Source organism: Anoplolepis gracilipes, chromosome 7 (genome assembly GCF_047496725.1).
Source record: "Anoplolepis gracilipes chromosome 7, ASM4749672v1, whole genome shotgun sequence".
Taxonomy (NCBI): domain Eukaryota; kingdom Metazoa; phylum Arthropoda; class Insecta; order Hymenoptera; family Formicidae; genus Anoplolepis; species Anoplolepis gracilipes.
In genome coordinates this window covers 2757407-2776083 of record NC_132976.1, presented here as the reverse complement: position 1 = coordinate 2776083, position 18677 = coordinate 2757407, and the positions used below count along the sequence as shown (strand labels likewise).

Sequence of the window (18677 nt, the reverse complement as noted above, 5' to 3'; positions counted from 1 at the left end):
TCAAGTACTGAATATCGTCCTCTGACTCGACGATATTTAAATTGTTTCGCACATTTCACTTATGTGTTGAAGAACACATATATTTAGTAAAATAATATAATAATAATATAGTATTACAAATATATAGTAATATCTTAACGATATTACTTTAAAAAGATGTATTAAATAAACACATTTTGGACAATTTTTAATTACAATCGTTTATCATAATGTACGTGTCAAAAAGAATATTGTAATCACGCAGTTTTGTATTTATAAGCAGAAACTTGAAAAAAAAGAAAATTACACTTTTTTGCAGTTCTTAATATTTTAATTAATTTAATAACACATTATTTACTGACAATAAGATACTTTTCATTCGCATGCCACACCGATTTAAAGTTTATGTATTAACATTAGGAATACCGACCAATCATTTTTATTTTTATTTTTTAAATTAATACCCTATTTCTTGTGTAAAAAATAAAATTTCAGAATCCCATCTTTTACACAAGAAATCTAATCTAATCTAAAAAATAGAAATAGTCAGAAAAACCGCTCGAGACTTCCAGTGTTAAACAAATAAGATAATGTGCAAAGTTGTTAAGATTTTCTGACTCTTCTGAGTAGAATCTTAGCCATTTATATGCATCTTCCTCTATGATGATTACATCACATATACTCTGTCCTTTTTTTAAGATTATAAAACCTTTCAAAGGTTGAGAACGAGCTTAGCCCTCACCTGTTGCTTCCCTCGACTTCCAATCGTGTCCCTGAGCCAGCTATACGCGACAAAATTTTATAAGTATATTGCAGTTGTGTCTTTAGCGTCATATGCGCTGCTATTGCAGCTTAATTTTATATAAATTTGATAAATAAATCTAATTAATTTATTTAGATAGTTTGTAAAAAAGGTAGATTGAAGTTAAAACTGAAATTTTAGATCTTTTTTTTTTTTTTTTTGAGAAATTGAAAATATACTCTTTTCGAAAGATTTAAAAAATGAATATGTTTTTCTATCCATATTTAATTTTCATTATTATGAACGATACAATTACAATTAAATCCTAAATGTAATAAATACGTAAAAAATATTATTTAATTATTTTTGAAAAAATAAAAATTGTTTTATATATAATAGAAATAAAAATACATTCTTTCAACTGTGCTACAATGTTAATTGACATCATTTTATCAGGTATAAGGTACACATAAATATTTCGAATAACTTCGATGACTTTAATAACATCGCGTACGATTTGATACATGTAATTAGCACAGCTAGATATTTATTACTGACGATAGAAGATGCAATGTAATTTATTGCGACTGCATGTATGTGGAATATGCGGATTACCGCTACGCGTGTACATGTTAAAATGTTACTATAAAATATAGGAAGCAACTGGTTACTAAATTGATAATTGGTGTCACATACAAACCTATTTAACTCTAACATCTAACATTTTCTTCGTCATATGAACACCAATCTGTAATCTTCCTTGTGATCTTTTCCACGTATTTATAAATGTGCTACAGATCGATATATAAGATATATTATTTATATAAATATTTTATGTATGAGATATACATTAAATTTCTAACTGCGGTAATTTCTAATTTCATTTGATGACGTTTAGAAAATTTATCTTTCGGGAAAAAGTAAAAATGTGTGAAATTCATTTAGGATGCGATAGATCTCCACCTTAGAATGGTGCTCTCGAGTCAATCTAGTCGTTTCACGATATGCAACAGTCTTTGTATTCTTGTTTCAGAGTCGGGCCTGGTTTTCCAGATTCCGTTCGCACGTGTTTGTTGCATCAAAAGTTGCAGGTATACGCGAATTACCAAATATTTTATGTAACGCTTATGTAACTTATGCGTTTTCTTTGAGAAAGAAAAAAATGCCATTGACTTCATTCTTACCTTTTGTGGGTGTAGATGATGAATTGCTGCATAGCAAGAAAGAAGACGAGGGAGGAGAATGCACATAGATCTCTGAGTGTGGAGAGTGATGATATAGAGGAGACAGGTAACACTCACAATATTAATTGCGCTTTCACGTGTGAAGGACGGTCGATGGAGAAACTTGAAAACACTTGACTCTTCGGTTTCCGCAGAATCCGAGGAAGAGGAATTCTTCGAATGCTCAAGCGAGGAACTGGCAAATGATGAGATTTCGTCTACGAGGATGCAACTGAAGGCGAAGCACCTGCTGTGGAACAAGCCCGCGGGAAGATTGGCTAAACACCCATCACTCAGGTTGGCTTGTTTTAGCGAGTGACACCCGTAAATTGATAGAGATTCGAATTTATAAAGTGAAATTCCTCTTCTTGATTTGCAAAGTTGGAATATTTCAATTTGATTATCTAAAAAAGAACGAAAGTTAAATTAGTATCTTAAAATATATGATACTCTTTAAATTAGTGTGCTAATAAACAGCGTGAACAATGTTCAACATCTTGTTGACGTCTTTGTTGTTTAAATAAAGAGAGTTAAATATGTATATTTTTTACAATTATGTATATGATATTCGTATTATTCTGCGGGCGGAATAAGTTGAAGTTGAAAATATACATGGTTTTGTGACTTAACGTTATGGAAATTAATGTGTAGGCTGATTCAAACTGGAGATCCTCTTTATCTACCAATCACGCAGGATCCGGTACCGAAGACGGAGGATCAACTGGAGGAGGACGCGCAGGTGATGATGCAACTCGGTACCGACAAATACGCATCCGAAATGCGAGCTCGGATGATGAGCGCATCCCTGCTATCCGACATGGAATCCTTCAAGGTTTGTATTGATCTTAAAATCTGGCGATGAATCTTTTTGCAAAGTGTGTGCGTGTGTACATATATATTTCCTTTTATTATATATAATACAGGCAGCAAATCCTGGCGCAGGATTAGAGGACTTCATTCGATGGTATTCCCCGAGAGATTGGATCGACGACGAAGGTGTCGATGAATGGGGACAAGGGAAAGGTCAGTATTGTTTTCGTTACACAAAGAAAATTTCTAGAAATATATATATATATATCACTTTTTGAAAAATCTATTATATTCGTAATCACATTTATTTATGTCGCCTATCTCAATCAAATAATTGAAGGTTCTTTGCCTTAAGAAATTTATTATAACTGTGATATTAAATTATTTTTTACTAAAAAAAAAAACACAAGCTTTATGTCAAGATTGATAATAATAATGTACGAAAGACCGCACGAGAATATTTATAAGCTACAAGGCAAATATATAAATTTAAGTTTTCTAAATTGAAATATTTTATATAAATATATAAAAGGGATGTCCTGAAATTTTAGTGATGTAGCATTGCAACATTCTTTACATCAAATCTTAAAATGCAGGTCACTTGTCGCCGCGTATGATGATCCCCGATAATCCGTGGTCGACGACGTGGGCATCGTCGCAACCGGTTCCGGCGCACCGACAGAAACGATTGTTCGACGATACGCGAGAAGCGGAGAAGGCTCTACATTATCTGTGCTCGAAGCGAATAGGCCAGGTAGCGCAACTCCTGCTGCCGTCTTTGACGCATGCCGCGCTCCACACCCTGAGTTCGCAAAAACAGGAGGCTCTACCAAGTCTGTCTGACGTAGCGCAGAGCATACTCAATAAACTGCAATTTGCGACGAAACCGATTTATCAAAAGTTACAATTATATGAGGTATGTACGTCCATCTTCGATCTATAATTAGGACTATTACGATTGTTATTAAATTTGGAATATTGAAATTTATTAATAAATATTATATATTTATACAACAAGCTATTCAATTCTTTCTCAGGAAATCACCCGCGACATCGAGAGCGTGGAGGCGCTAGTCGCACAGGTGAATTCGCTGCAGCACAAGTTAGGCGGTAAAGACTCCAAAGAATTTACAGCCTTCTTGATTCAGTTGATGCGAGGAAAGGAAGTGAGCGTACCTGGCGGTTCCAGGGGAGACATCGGAGCACGAATAACGGCAATGTTCCGCGATGCTCAAAAGGTAACAATTTTTACAGAGAAAAAAGAAGAGAGAGAGAGGTCATGATTATTATTATTACACATATATTTCAATATAAAATATTTTTATTTTACGTGTGTTAGGCCGCTCACATGATGACGTCCGTCAGCAACAGCAACAACGCAGTCAACGCCGCGGGAGATGGTCGATATAAAATGTTTCCCGAACCGTCGTGCAAGGAGTTTATTCTACGAGCAATAATGCCGCGGCCTTCGCCGGCTTCCACCCCGCAACCACAGCGACTGTATGCCTGTCTTAAACGAGATCACATTCGCTTAGCCGGATTCTTTTCCGAAGATACGACATTCCTGTAATGTCGAATGGTATTCGCCGTCGTGGTCGAATTTATGTAATTGTCCGCAACGTCGTGCTTGCGGTGACTAAGAGTGATTACGAATCATGTGTATACATTTCGTTTTCTTTGTTTTTTCCCCTCGCCGACAATTTATTTCTTCAACATATCAGGCAGCTTTCGATTTCATTCCCATGGTGAAAACAAGCGCAAGAAACAATCGTGTGTACAGTATAACGTGCGATATTTTTTTAGTCAGATTTTTGTTCGTCTTACTGCATATTGTAAATAGATAATATTATCTTTTAGAGAAAATATTTATCTCTAGACTTACAAATTAAATATAATTTTTATTGCGTTGTATATACAAAATATTGCGTTTTTATCAGTGTCATGGAATCGACGGTGGATCCAATAAAAATATTCTCTTTTCAAGTTTAGGCGGTGCGGCTAGAAAGTCCCGTACAATATGATCGATCTCCTCCAGGGCCAATTGAGCGTGAAGCCGTAGTACAGGATCGTCATCATTATCACGCAAATGCTTCAGTCCACGGTACAAGTCGACTAGATCGCTTCCGAGACTGTTCAACGTGTCTCGACCGAGGCCGCGAAATAGAAGTGTAACGACTAACACAGCGGCACGACGGCATTCGGGCGTTTTGTCCGATTTTATTATGCATGTGATGCAGTAAAGAATCTAAAAGTATTAAAATCAAGTTTGTAGAGAGACTCGTTCAGTTTCCTGAACACCTTATATGTATATACGTACCTCGATAAGAATGTTTCCTAATCGAAAGTTCAAAACCTTGCAGAGTTCTCCCAAGCAAGAGAGACTGGAGGCTCGTACCAAGGGATCCGCGTCACGTGTCGCGCACAAAAACCCGTTGACTAGCACGTTCTTATGAATTACGCTCATTTCACCTAAGAAATGTCACGTTTCGATTAGTACGCCTGCTTCTTGCTCGAAACTCGCAAATATAGAAATCGTTAGTTACATTCTATTTTATCGTTTCCCGGATGTATGCATTTTCGTTAATGATCATTTGTTATTGATATATTTTATAATTTTACAGAAAAGAAAAGAAATTAATATAATTTTATTAGAGGAAAAAATTTATATGATTTTTAAAAATCATGTAAGAGAGAATAATAAAGAAGGGATTTTTATGCGTACCCAAAGTTCTCGTTGTCTTGACCAATATCTCCCCGAGTTTTATCCTAGTTTCAACGGTTATTTCCACGTCTGCACGATTGGGCATATCGATATATTCGGGTATCAATATCTCTATGATCTCTTTTGGGAATGCAGTTGCCAACGCGCAGAGTCCATTAATAGATGCCAGATATACAAACGAATCCTCGTGTTTCAAATTTTCCTGCAATCAAATCGTCGAAGTGATATAAATTGTAAAAGGAATGGTTTAGTGAAACATTTAAAAATTACCTGGAACAAACGCAAAATGATTCCTTTTCGCGCAACGGCACAAGGATCTTTACTCTCGATCATTTTTGTAAGCGTTATGAGACCATGTGCACGAACAGGAAGTAACGGGTCCGCAAGATCCTTAATGGCCTCGTCAAATTTGTTCGACGTCGTAGGATTTATCGACATGTCTTGATAATGTTTTCTTTCTTCACTTTTGACTCGAGATTTTTCGTTTGGATTATATGTCACGATGCAGGCCATCACTTCGTCGATCAACGATCTAAGTTGTATTGGCAAACTCGAATTCTTGCGATGGTTCTCTAAAAACGTAGCGAAATCTTTTAACAGATTGATTTCGAGCATAGTTTTTTTCTCAACCAGAAATTTTATCAGCATTAAACTGATGTACAGCATTTCGCATTCGCTCTCTTCCATTTGATCTTGATAACTCTTTGTATACGCATCGAACAACGACTTTATAAATGACAGCAGTGGCGTGGGATTTTTTACTTGTGCGTCTTGAATGGTACTAGTGCTGGCTAATTGCGACAGAAGCTTGTGAGCCGCCAATTGTATCGTGATGTGTTCTATTTTATCATCTTCCGTTTCCAGCACTGTGTGTCGTTCAACTTTGTAGCTGGACTTATTTATATTAGACAAAAACTTTAACATATAACAGAATAAGCTAGGAGATAAATCCTTTGCGATGGATACCAGTTCAAAAACGGTATCAGCTACTTCTTCGTATTTCAAATTTTTATTCAGGTCAGTAATCTGGAGACCACCGGTTGGCCCGAACTGTGCCGTCACGTAATCTCCGAATTCTGACAATGTATCGTGTCCCAGGAAAGCTGCATAAAGTTTTTCTCGCGTAGTCTCTTCCTCAAGAATTTTCAATAATAGTCGTCGTAAATTCATTTTTAATATACAAGCACTTTCACGAACTGTATTATACAGGCAGAATAGAGGCGTAGCAACGCGCAAAATAATCGTGCAAGGCAGATGCTTAAACTTGGCATCTTCCATTAAAAAACATTTTGCTAAACTATCTATACATTGCTCTACTTCCTTTTCGGATTTCATAATGTACGGTTCTTTTGTTAGTAAAGGTGCACAAATAACTTCTATAATATATTTCCGACAAGCATCCGGATTGTAATCATACAAGGCCTTGATACAGCAATTTGCTATTATCGAACTATGGTTTGTATTTCCTGAAGATAGAAGATCTAAAATCTAAAAAAACAAAAAACTTATAAGGACAATAAAAACATGACAAATCTATTATATAATATATATTTTATATATACTCTAAAAAATATATTTTATATATTTCTTAAAATATATATGTGTAATTATTGACATGCATAAAAATATGTATATAGATGTACCTGTGGACATACAGCTTTATAATACTCTTCGGCATTCTTTCCATGAGATGCTGCTATCAATTTAGAAACTGTTTCTAGTTTCCCCCAATCTGCACCCAGATCCAGATCGTCTTCACAAATCGCAGCGATTAATGACGACACTCCATTTGATTGTACAAGTATTTTAATTAAATAATTCTGAGTTTCTCTACGCAGCCACTTTGGCGCGTTTTGCATTCCAAGAATTATCATTAATTCCCGGAAACATATATACTGCGGGCAATTGTTTAATAATGAATTAAATTTACTATGAAATTCTTTTTGGCGATTTTGTAGCCTTTGGTATTCTTCTGTCGTCATATGAAATTCTTGTTTATTTGCATTGGAGGGTTGAACTTTGTTCGAAGGTTTAGCCAGGGGAGCATGAGACAATTGTAATAGGGCAGCCATTAAAGAACCAATTTGGGAAAGTACAGCTGGTCTTAAGTTGAGGTCATCAAACAGTTCTAGGAGTGAATGTGTTGAAAAACATAATTGTTCATATTTCTGAAACATAAAATTAATATGCAGTGAAAGTTATCATACAAAATTACACAATACAAATCTTATTTTGCAAGAACTGGTAAAACACTCTTACCTCTAGGCAGCTTAATTCCTCTTCCTCTTGACAAATTTTTAAAGCTCTGGGATATAATTTAGCCATATCTATACCAACACCAGATAATAGGAAAGGTATAATTCCAATAGACACTATTAATTCCACTGCAATTTTGACAGAACAATATTGCTTCACACTAATGAGCGCATCAGTATCTCTTTTTGCATTTTCCTCTTTAATGTTGCGTAGCATATAAATTATTGTTTGTAGATACTGATTTCTGTAAATAAAAACATGTCTAAAATGTTTGGTTCCTATACATTTAGCCTTATGAATACTTTTAGCAGTATAAAATTTTACCTGATGTTAACATTTCTGATCGATTGCTTTATATCTTCTGGTAGAAGCGGCATTACTTTCTCCAATATTCGCGCCAGCTTGTCATCAAAGTTTTTAACATTCTCTACAAATATAAGTTTAGTTAGGTTAAAATGCAATTTATATAATAATGATATTTATTTAATTTGTCATTATATTTAAAACTATAGTAATTTATTTAACTTATTATCTTTAAATATATACCACCATCACTACTGGATATTAATGTGGATAATACTTCGTGATAATCCATGCTTCCTTTGACATTTCTTTGACGTTTATTTAAAGAAAATTTGTTAGTTTAGGTTATGTTCTACTAACTCTACGTAAATCACGTGACAATTACGAGTCACGTGACATGTTACGTAATTTATGTGCAACACGTTCATATGTGTTAAAATCAGTAGTATTAAAAAAACTATAATTACATCTTTATTTCCTTATCAAATCAATCTTTGTTTTACATATTTATGTACTATTAAAAAATGAATGGAAATTGTAAAAAAATTAAAAAAGAAATCGAGAGCAAACTATTTAATCAATCATTCTTGGTTGGATCTATTTACATTTTACATCATATTTCTCTATCTCTCTCTCTCTCTCTCTAAAAGTCTTTGTTTTTAATTCTTAATTATTTTTTTTCTTACAAATGTACAAATACATATGTATAATTATAATATGATTAAAAAATTCTTTCCCATTTCACCTGTTATTAAATAATTGATAAATTATAACTGTCTGTATATATGATATTATTATAATCTTCGATATATATTACATATCTTTGTTATATTATCCTCATCTATTCTTAAACTATCTGCTATCATATCCTGACTGAAAGTCCACAATCGCGCAGCTAATGCAACATTTAGTGCTGGATTCGATGGCTGGCAACGAAAACAGTTGTTGAAATAGCCTCCTGTCACACCTTCTAGTTCGGGAGCTGTAGCACAGAATACTGTTGTGCTTGCTGCCTGTTGCTGTAATGCATTATATAATATGTTGTTTGTTATCCTATTTTTTTTCATAAAGTGTAACAAATAAAACAATATGGAATATAATAAACCAAGAAAGTGTTAAAAAAGAAATGTAAATATTTAAAAGAATATAAATTTAAAGAATTATATTTCTTCTTATGCTCTTCTACAAAACTCGCTCTTTTCATTTTATAATATTTACTGCAATTTGCAATAATTTCTTAGAAAATTTATTCCATACCAATGACTTTGTGAATGGTCGTACGAAGAAGAATAATAATCGCCATAGCCACCAATAACGTGATATGGATGTAGACACCAAGTTACCAGGATGGCAAGCAAATACGCTTACAGAGGGCCATTTTCGGGCTAGTTCTTGCGCGAATAAAATATTACAGAGTTTCGAGTCGTTGTACGCTCCCACTGACCAGTATTTGTGCGGTGGAGGAGACAAAGTTGATCGTTGAATATCTTCTGGCGTACGTATCATTGAAAACCTGTAAATCATATAATAATTTAGTTACAAAGATTCCGATTTTGTATTTAATTAAATGAAGTAGAATATACTGAGATATTACCGGTGAGATTCACTGGAGAGTATTACAATTCTAGGATTGTTGGAGCTCTGTATAATATTCTCTAACAAAAGTGTCAGATAAAACTGTGACAAGTGATTGACTTGAAACGTCGTTTCGTTATGATCATTTGTTAGCTGATAAGGTATTCCGAACACACCAGCGTTTAATATGAGAATATGGAGAGATCTAAGGAATTGGAAAATTTCATTGTAAAATAAAATAATTAATGACTATACTATTTTAATAACATATGTATAATGAAATTACTTAAATTTCTGCTTGAACTGCTCGACAGCCTCTCTCACACTACGCAGTGATGATAAATCCATTTCTAAAGCCACACAATTAGCAGTCTCCTTTTCTTTCTGAATGCATCTTATAGCTTCATTAGCCTTTTCTACATCTCTACAAGCTAATATCACATTGCAGCCATGTAAAGCCAATGATCTAGCTGTTTCAAATCCTGTATGCAGGCAGTTTTCTCTAATCAGTAAAATTGTAAGGATAATTAATGTGTATTAGCACAACTTTTATTTACCAATGCCTGTATTGGCTCCTGTAACCAGAGCGATTTTGTTACGTAAATCTCGACCATGCAACACTGCTAAAGCAGTGCTACTTGCATCAAATCTCTGTCGTAATGGCTGAGACATCTCTCTATATTCAGTAGCGAAGGCTAGTCGTGGATCGGTGTAGGTTGTTGTACGATTTGTATGGTCTACAAACAGCACTTTACCATCATCTGATATACACCTCTCCCATCCAGGTGGTAATTCTAAAAATTTTTAAATCTGAATCTGAATCTTTTATTTCTATTTTAATTACTATATATATTTATTATTAGTAATTTTTTGAATTCCTAAATTAGATTCTGTGGAAAATGTGATTAAACATTGAATATCCTATATTTAATTTATTATTATTAATTTTATCTAATATAATAATTATTAAAATCACAAGCAAAAAGTTTTTTTCCATACATAATTATGTAAAAATTTTTAAGCTGATTACTACTTACAAACTGCAAGCTGTTTTATAAAATCAAATATTGTTTGGAATTATATACAGAATGATCGTATGTGGTAAACCATATGTTGTATTCAACATGACATAGAACTGTTAAAATAAAAATACATACCTCCGTCGACAATCTTCTTACGACCGGTTCTGGGATGCGTCCACTGTGTGCCTTTAGTGTAGTGACTGCAAAACAATATTATAATTTTTAAATGACTAACAAATTCTGCAGTTTCATGCTACAAATTTTTTTCTATCACGCTCTTGAATTAATGACACTTTATTGCAAAAGAAAAAAAAAAGAAAGAAAACATGTTTACTTCACGTAATAAACGTTTCCGTCCAATGTTGTCCTCTCCTCCCAACCTGGCGGTAGCTCGTCTTCACTATCGGAATCATTCAAAACCACCATCTCCTTGTAAGATTCTATATAAATATCTATTTTTTAAATTACATTTTTTACACTATATTTTTTTCATCAAAAGCTTTTAATTTATTATTAATATCCGTGTATTCAATCCTTCTAATGTGTCATTCACAATTTCATGATATTTTTTCTGCGTTTATATCAGAGAGAAACCTAAAAGCTGAAAGCGGCCACCGCTCTCTGAGAAAGATGTGAACTATATCTGTTACGTCAGGTAATGTCACATGGTTCGTGTCCATGCTATGATTTATGTCCGAACTATTTAGATGAGCTGGACAAAGTCATCCAATAAGAAGCAATAATACATAAGTCTGTATGGATACATCAATTTTCTCGGGTAAGATATGTCACGATTGTAATACTTTTGACATAAAATAAAAATTTTTTTAGGATTTTCTATGTCTTCCTCATGATTCACTTCATTATTCATAATAACAACTATTTTATCATCATCAAAAGGAATATATAGTTCTGTAAAATGGATGTATGCGACGCTAGTGTACATGAATCAATGAATACGCCCATGAAGTAGTATTTCATGATTACGCCACATGGTACATGGTACACGCCAGTTGTCACCGCGTGACATGTAATGTGGGGTTAGAAATTTAATTTTGTTGATGAAGAAATTGTTGATCAAGAAATTATTTACGTCGACATGGCTGGGAAGCAAGGAAAAGAATTGGCATTATCCATGTTGAGAGTGTTACCTAGAGTGACGTTATCAAATATTCGAGATAATCCTGGTTCGAGAAAGACGACAGGCGTAAGAACATTACAATTAGAAAATAATATTTTATAATACAATAATTTTAAAAATATAATAATTTATATGCCATCTCTTACAAAAATTTAAATAGACGCATGTGTATATAATTGCAATGTTGTATTGGATTGATTTTTATACGTTTGTATTTTTAAATACACTTTCAATCAAATGCTATAACAATGGTATTTTTTGGTTTTATTATCATTTGATCTCTTGTTATTCCCACATAGGAGCGTGGCAGAGGTCAACATGGTGGTAATAAACATGGTGCTGGACAAAAAGGTTCTGGGCAAAGACAGAATTATATGCGTTTAGGATATGAGACTGGCAATACCCCTTTCTACTTGAGATTTGGTATAGAACCTTATTACAGAGGTCACCAGTAAGTTTTAAATCTATTTATTTTATGAAATTACAATTTAGAGGCATTTTATAATTTTAGACGAATTTGTTAATTAATTTGATAATCCATGATTAGAATTACTTAATTTATTTTTATATATTGTTGTTGAAAAATTATATTAAAAATATTTATAATTTAAATAAATACATATATATATATATATATATATATATATATATATGTGTGTGTGTGTGTGTAATATATGCATATATGTAAAATTTTTGAAAAACAATGCTACTCTGAATTTCAGTTTAAGACGAGAATATCCACCACTTAGTTTACAACAACTGCAGATGTTTATTGATACGAATCGATTGGATATCACTAAGCCGATTGATCTTGTATCATTGCTAAATACTAAATTATATCATATTAATATAAATTGGAAACATGAGGGTGTTCACTTAACAGACGAGGTAATGTTTCAAGAGTTTGTCCTAAGTGTTTTAAATTTTAATATTAATATTGTGTGTGTGTATATATATATATATATATATATCTGATAATGTAAAAATTTTGGTTTAAGGGCGCACAGTGTTTTAAAGCTAAAGTTAATATAGAGGTACAATGGGCTAGTGAACCTGTAATTGCAGCTATCGAAAGAAATGGCGGTATAATTACAACTGCTTACTATGACATAAATTGCCTTCACGCTATGAAAGACACGGAACAATTTTTCAACAGAGGTAATTTCAGAGAGTAATATATCTTTTGTTGAAATTCCTAGAAAACAATTTTGCATTATATGTAATTCTTATATAAAATGTATCTAGGTGATCCGATACCGCGTCGACTTTTACCGCCAAATGATTGCCTGGAATATTATTCTAGCGCCGCCACGAGAGGATATTTAGCCGATCCTGAGAAGATCTCTCAGGAACGATTAATATTAGCGCAAAAATATGGCTACGAATTACCGAAAATCGAGGATGATCCCGATTACGAGATGCTATCCGAGCGTAAAGATCCGCGACAATTGTTTTATGGTCTGGAACCCGGTTGGGTAGTCAGTCTTACTGATAAAGTGATATTGAAACCTAAAGCTGAATATCTGAAGAAATTTTATGCAAGTTGAAGCATAAAAATATAAAATAGTGTAAATTAGATTTAATAAATGATATTCTTACGATGTAAAACGGTTCTTGTTTTAAAATTATCGGATTGAATATAATTACTAAATATATAATAATATAATACTTTAATAAGTATCTTTTAACAAGAGAACTGACAGAGCGTTCAACTAATATTTTATTTTTCATTAATTTAATTTATGAGAAAAGTCGTAACAAAATATTGTATAATAGTGTATTTAGAATTATATAAAAAAATTTTAGTTTAAATATAACATTTTCCATTTACATTAAAAAGATTAATCAAGATATGTGTTAAAATTTTAATAAATAAATAAATTTTTATTTAAATGTATAAGAAAAATTAATTTTTTTTTAAATTCAATAAAATTTTGTTGAAAATGTAATTATAATTTTTTAAGTTTTAGTAAAGTAATTAAAATAATTATTAAATTACATGTTTATATTTTTAGATTATTTTTCAATATTTGAAATTATTTTAAAATATTTTTAGAAAAAGAAAACACGGAATCTCTCTATAGTGTCTGATCGATCGAACAAGCATCTTGATAATCTCGATTGTAAAAATCGATTTGTTTGACGGTGATTAATCGAAATCGAACTACGATATAATCGATCCGCAGTCGTACCACACCCGCGTGCCACTACATGCTCGCGCGCTCGCAATCGATACCCTTATTCCTGTCAAATGGATAATAATGGCAGCGACGATGGTTGATACGATGTTGCAGAGCAATGGCTTTCAGCCGAAAAAGAAAGAGGACATCGAGAATAAGGACAACTTGTGGTACGTGATGTTCGCGTGACGGTTATCCGTTTATCGAAATGCGCCGCGAAACTAGAATGCCCGTTTGTCTTTTATCGTGAGAGAGATGGTCTTCCACTTCGCATGACACGTCCTATTGTTGCGTGAGAAAAATTCAGCATTTTCAATTTACTTCTTTCTCGATGATGTTACTCGTATGCTTCGCAGGTCGTCTATTCTGGCAGAAGTGCAGAACAGCAGCAACAACAAGTTACCGTCAAACAAAAATGTCCTCGTTCTAGGTAAATGTCAACGAGGTCCGATCGTGCCCGATCGACCGTAGGCCGATGTAGCACGCATATTAAGTATCTCTACCGCTGCCAGACGCGTATGTCATCGGCAGAAAAAAGTCTTACATCGCCATATTTGTGTTAATATTATCAATCGGAGATAAATCGGTTTTTTCACTCTGATTTTTTTCATACACATGATACTTCTGGTATAGCGTATTGACAGGTTATATCACAACAATATTCGTAATCTCTTTTGAAATTTGCATACAGTCGTACTAATGTGTTTCAAGTATTTCGGAGAAAAATATATTTGTTTTTTCTTAAGAATATTAGAATATTATTAATAACAAATGTAATATATGATATTCTTATTCTATGATAATTACTGTAAATATGGAGATGTGTATCTGCGTTTTAATGGTATATTTTTGTTAGGTGACAATGAAAGTGGGAAAACTACACTTATAGCTAAACTACAAGGTGTAGAAGACCCAAAGAAAGGTTCCGGGTTAGAATTTGCATACATCGATGTAAGAGATGATTATCGGGATGGTTGGTACAAAATTAATTTGGATATTCTAATTATTAATTTGCCAGAATATTTTGACAGATGTCACAATCTCATCACGATATATGATCTTTTTGTAGACCACACAAGGCTATCTGTATGGGTTCTGGATGGAGACCCAGGTCATGCAAATCTTTTGAGATTTGCTCTGAACAAAGAGAGGTTTCCGCATACACTTGTAATGTTAGTTGCTGCCATGACTACACCATGGGCGATTCTCGATCAGCTTCAATCATGGGCGGCATTATTAGGCGATCATATTGATAAATTACCATTAGATAATGATACTAGGCAACAATGCAGGCAGCTTAGTAAGTAGAATAAAACATGACAAATGTAAAATACATAATATTGCATCATTGTTTCAATGTTAACACAAATATTGCTCGTCATTTTAATTATTGTTTGTTTCAACTATCAAATTTTCTTAATTTAAAATGTATTTTTATATACAGAATATATTTTAACTTATATAATATTGCACAATTTTATTTTGTTAGATATTAAAAAATGGCAAGACTATACAGAACCAGGAGACGAGTTAGATCCAGGGAGTCCTTTACGACGTACCAGTCGTAATTTGGATGACGATACCACTGAGAGCTTACCTTTACCAGAGGGAGTACTTACAACCAATTTGGGCCTAGACGTCGTCGTGGTCATAACAAAAACAGATTATATGTCCACTCTGGAAAAAGAACAGGATTACAAGTGTGTATTTATTGAAGAATGCACTGTATAAATTGGTACAAATATTAATCCTACATAATTTTTTTATTTCTACATAGAGATGAACACTTCGATTTTATGCAGCAGTGGATCAGGCGGTTTTGCTTGCAATATGGCGCGGGCCTTTTCTACACATCGGCGAAAGAAGACAAAAACTGTGATCTACTGTATAAATATCTTACGCATAGGATATATTCTTTACCATTTAGAACGCCGGCATTGGTTGTTGAAAAGGACGCAGTACTTATGTAAGGGACATTCTTGCATTTCTGATAAAACTTCTTTTTACACTTATGTATGTTAATGAACATTATATGCAGACCTGCTGGTTGGGATAACATGAAGAAGATTAGTATTCTACACGAGAATTTGCAATCTATGAAGGCGAACGATTACTATCGCGACGTTATTGCACAGCCAGCGATAAATCGGAAAGTATGCCATCGTATTGTTTTTCTAATGCAATTGTTCTAACATAACACAAATGCAATAGTTTAACATTTGATTTATTTACATCATCGGTTTAGTGCGTTGCCAGAGAAATGGAGATTCAGGCGGAAGAAGAGCAAGCTTTTCTCGCGCGACAGCAAGCTGCTCTATCCGGCTTGAAAGACCCCACTCGTTCTCCAACGACTCGGAATCAGGCAAGCCCTGGACCAATTATACAGGTTATACCATTTATAAGTAGAGCATGCTCTTCATGTTGCGTGTCAAATCAAAGGTACCACAGCATTGCTACTAATTTCATCGAATCGTACGAGTGATCCATTTATCAAATTTCGTCACGATATCCATTACAAAATCATTAATTCTATAACTTGGTATATGTATTTGTGCCATTTGTCATTATGCAGTATAATTGTACTCACATAGTTGTTTCGTTTATCTATATAGATGACTCATTCAATGTTGAAAGCAGATGTATTTTTATCCTTGATGTATCATAAGCCTGTCTCTTAGAAGACCTATATTGCTTAATGTGTCTAATGAATTTGTTTAATGGAATGATAAGATTGCAATACATTAATATAGTGACATCATATCCAATATCAAACTATTTGTTTCATTTAACATGCAGTAACAATCCATGTAATTTCAATTCCAAATCATCATCTCGTGTGGTTACTCTAGTTAACATTTGAAAGCATGTTCTAATCTATGTGGTATGATCTGTTGATTAAAAATATAATAATAATAATAATGCTTTAAAATTGGACAGACACGCTAAAATTTTTTTGAATAGGTGGCATCGCCGAACAAGAAGCTGGATCCCAAGGGTACCGGCGCTACGCCGTCAGGAGAGGGTGTCTTAGCTAATTTCTTCAATTCTCTTCTTTACAAGAAGACTGGTGTACAGCCTGGTTCACCAGGAACACCAGGCAACGTAGGGACGAGTCCCCTGAAACTTGGTATGTTATAATAAATTTCTTTCTGTAACGAAAATATTAAAACAAACATTTTGTATCTCAGAGGCTCCACCACCAGTGGATAAAGCGACGATGTGCAACGACGCAGCGGCGGAATTAGATCGTCTCACTCGGACCAAGAAAATTTCACCACCTAACTTAAACTCATCGTCTGAATGTTAAAGGTAACACGCTTTTTCTTCGCGACTCATTGTTGATGGAATGATAAGTTTCGTGCTGCCATCGGATAAAATTAAAACAAGAAAATTGAGAATTAGGATTCCTGTACTGTATTTGTTCCAATGAGATAGATCGCGCACGTACTACATGACATGACAACAATGAATGAGCATAATGGTAAAATAGGTCGTGAAGAAACAAAATTTAGCTCTAATCAATCAATGGTAGTTTAACTCGAATAAAACCACAAAAGAAAAAGTTCTAAAAAAGAAAAAGAGGAAAAAATAAAATATATAATCTGTCACACAACTCTGCGACAATCCCGAGTGTTGTGTCTGACTAAATATCAGAACAGAGAACAACTAGCAAGTTATTAAATTAATGTAATTAAAATATTTAATATAATATTATCGAAATATAGGCTTTACGCACATACCCCAGCGCCTGGTCATAGTAAATTATTTAGCAATCTCCCCTTCGTATATATACGTGAAAACGTGTTCGCTATATCCACACGAATGCACATCTTTTTGTCTCTTTTTTTTTTATAAGCGAATACTTTTTTAATGTGTTTCGTACTAAATCATTTCCCTTTACGAAATAGTTCTACGACGATTCGGTCTAACTTTTGACATAAGTACCGTTAGCGCTGTGAATGTATTGTGCGAATGTGTGAGATAGTCTTTTATACGAATTGTTCATAAAATACACGAGACCTTTTGACAGAAGACGCAATGCAGTCTTCATATTTAGGAATTAGCTATTGGTATGAGACTGGAATGGATGTTTATATCGCGCGTGTAAATTCAATAATTTCTTTGTAGATTTCAAAAACTGTGAGTATCTTACTCAACTCACACAAACAAATGAAAAGAAATCTGTACATTCAGTTATCAATATATATAAATGTGGCTATATGTATATGAAATTTAAATTCTCCGAAAAGAAAATAAATAATTTTTCGTATATATTGTCTCTTATACTCATTTTCAGAATAACCATTTACTATATAAGTTTAGTTACAAATTAATTATGCGATATTTAATAATAAGGGATTTTGTATGGCAAGTTTACAAAATTCCTTTATTTCGTTATTAAATGGGATACATTAAAGCGATAAATAATGAAATATCATTATGTTTTATCAGACATATTTGCTGATCTAACTTAGATTGTCATATTTTTATTTATAGTATTGTATAATTTGTATTATATGTATGTCGATAAATGTTGATATCTAAATAAAATTCAAGACAGTAAAATATATAGAACTGTCAACATAGGAATGATCTGCGAGTTTGAATAATTCTACTTTATATATGTTTATTTCATATTATTTAAGATGTATCAGTATAAGTAATTTTCAAGATTGACAATGAGTTAATCGCCAAATAATTGAACATTTTGAAATCAAATGTCT

At 33.2% G+C, this 18677-nt stretch overlaps 5 protein-coding genes across 6 annotated transcripts in view; 3 read left to right on the top strand and 2 right to left on the bottom strand.

Annotated features, from left to right (window-relative positions):
- The window catches only part of Rab3gap1 (RAB3 GTPase activating protein subunit 1), a 30072-nt gene extending 25748 nt beyond the window's left edge, over positions 1-4324 (top strand). The window contains exons 7-14 of the mRNA XM_072896157.1: positions 1755-1812; positions 1921-2011; positions 2100-2241; positions 2596-2776; positions 2868-2967; positions 3351-3670; positions 3792-3992; positions 4094-4324. Coding sequence (XP_072752258.1) covers positions 1755-1812; positions 1921-2011; positions 2100-2241; positions 2596-2776; positions 2868-2967; positions 3351-3670; positions 3792-3992; positions 4094-4324 — 1324 coding nt within the window. The remainder of the gene's footprint in view (positions 1-1754; positions 1813-1920; positions 2012-2099; positions 2242-2595; positions 2777-2867; positions 2968-3350; positions 3671-3791; positions 3993-4093) is intronic.
- On the bottom strand, positions 4038-8420 carry Tango6 (transport and golgi organization 6). The gene is made up of 8 exons (XM_072896156.1): positions 8279-8420; positions 8057-8159; positions 7736-7976; positions 7120-7644; positions 5747-6964; positions 5477-5678; positions 5072-5223; positions 4038-4999 (listed from the first exon to the last, which is right to left on the bottom strand). The coding sequence occupies exons 1-8, from the start codon at positions 8325-8327 to the stop codon at positions 4694-4696; spliced, it is 2796 nt and encodes a 931-aa protein (XP_072752257.1). The 5' UTR covers positions 8328-8420; the 3' UTR covers positions 4038-4693.
- A 173-nt stretch (positions 8421-8593) lies between these two features.
- Wwox (WW domain-containing oxidoreductase) lies at positions 8594-11208 on the bottom strand. Its single transcript, XM_072896175.1, has 7 exons — positions 10967-11208; positions 10768-10832; positions 10168-10404; positions 9897-10092; positions 9630-9815; positions 9293-9548; positions 8594-9054 (listed from the first exon to the last, which is right to left on the bottom strand). The coding sequence occupies exons 1-7, from the start codon at positions 11056-11058 to the stop codon at positions 8830-8832; spliced, it is 1257 nt and encodes a 418-aa protein (XP_072752276.1). The 5' UTR covers positions 11059-11208; the 3' UTR covers positions 8594-8829.
- A 66-nt stretch (positions 11209-11274) lies between these two features.
- On the top strand, positions 11275-13381 carry Mrpl15 (mitochondrial ribosomal protein L15). Its single transcript, XM_072896182.1, has 6 exons — positions 11275-11410; positions 11533-11839; positions 12073-12224; positions 12496-12661; positions 12772-12931; positions 13019-13381. The coding sequence occupies exons 2-6, from the start codon at positions 11732-11734 to the stop codon at positions 13318-13320; spliced, it is 888 nt and encodes a 295-aa protein (XP_072752283.1). The 5' UTR covers positions 11275-11410; positions 11533-11731; the 3' UTR covers positions 13321-13381.
- Positions 13382-13972: 591 nt separating this feature from the next.
- Dlic (dynein light intermediate chain) lies at positions 13973-18225 on the top strand. Of its 2 annotated transcripts, none has more exons than XM_072896174.1 (10): positions 13973-14123; positions 14310-14383; positions 14810-14926; positions 15023-15253; positions 15443-15653; positions 15731-15919; positions 15992-16106; positions 16199-16315; positions 16915-17080; positions 17142-18225. In XM_072896174.1, the coding sequence occupies exons 1-10, from the start codon at positions 14035-14037 to the stop codon at positions 17258-17260; spliced, it is 1428 nt and encodes a 475-aa protein (XP_072752275.1). In that variant the 5' UTR covers positions 13973-14034; the 3' UTR covers positions 17261-18225. The 2 variants fall into 2 exon arrangements, with proteins under 2 accessions (XP_072752275.1, XP_072752274.1); XM_072896173.1 differs by having other exon boundaries at positions 16199-16339.
- Positions 18226-18677: the final 452 nt, after the last annotated feature.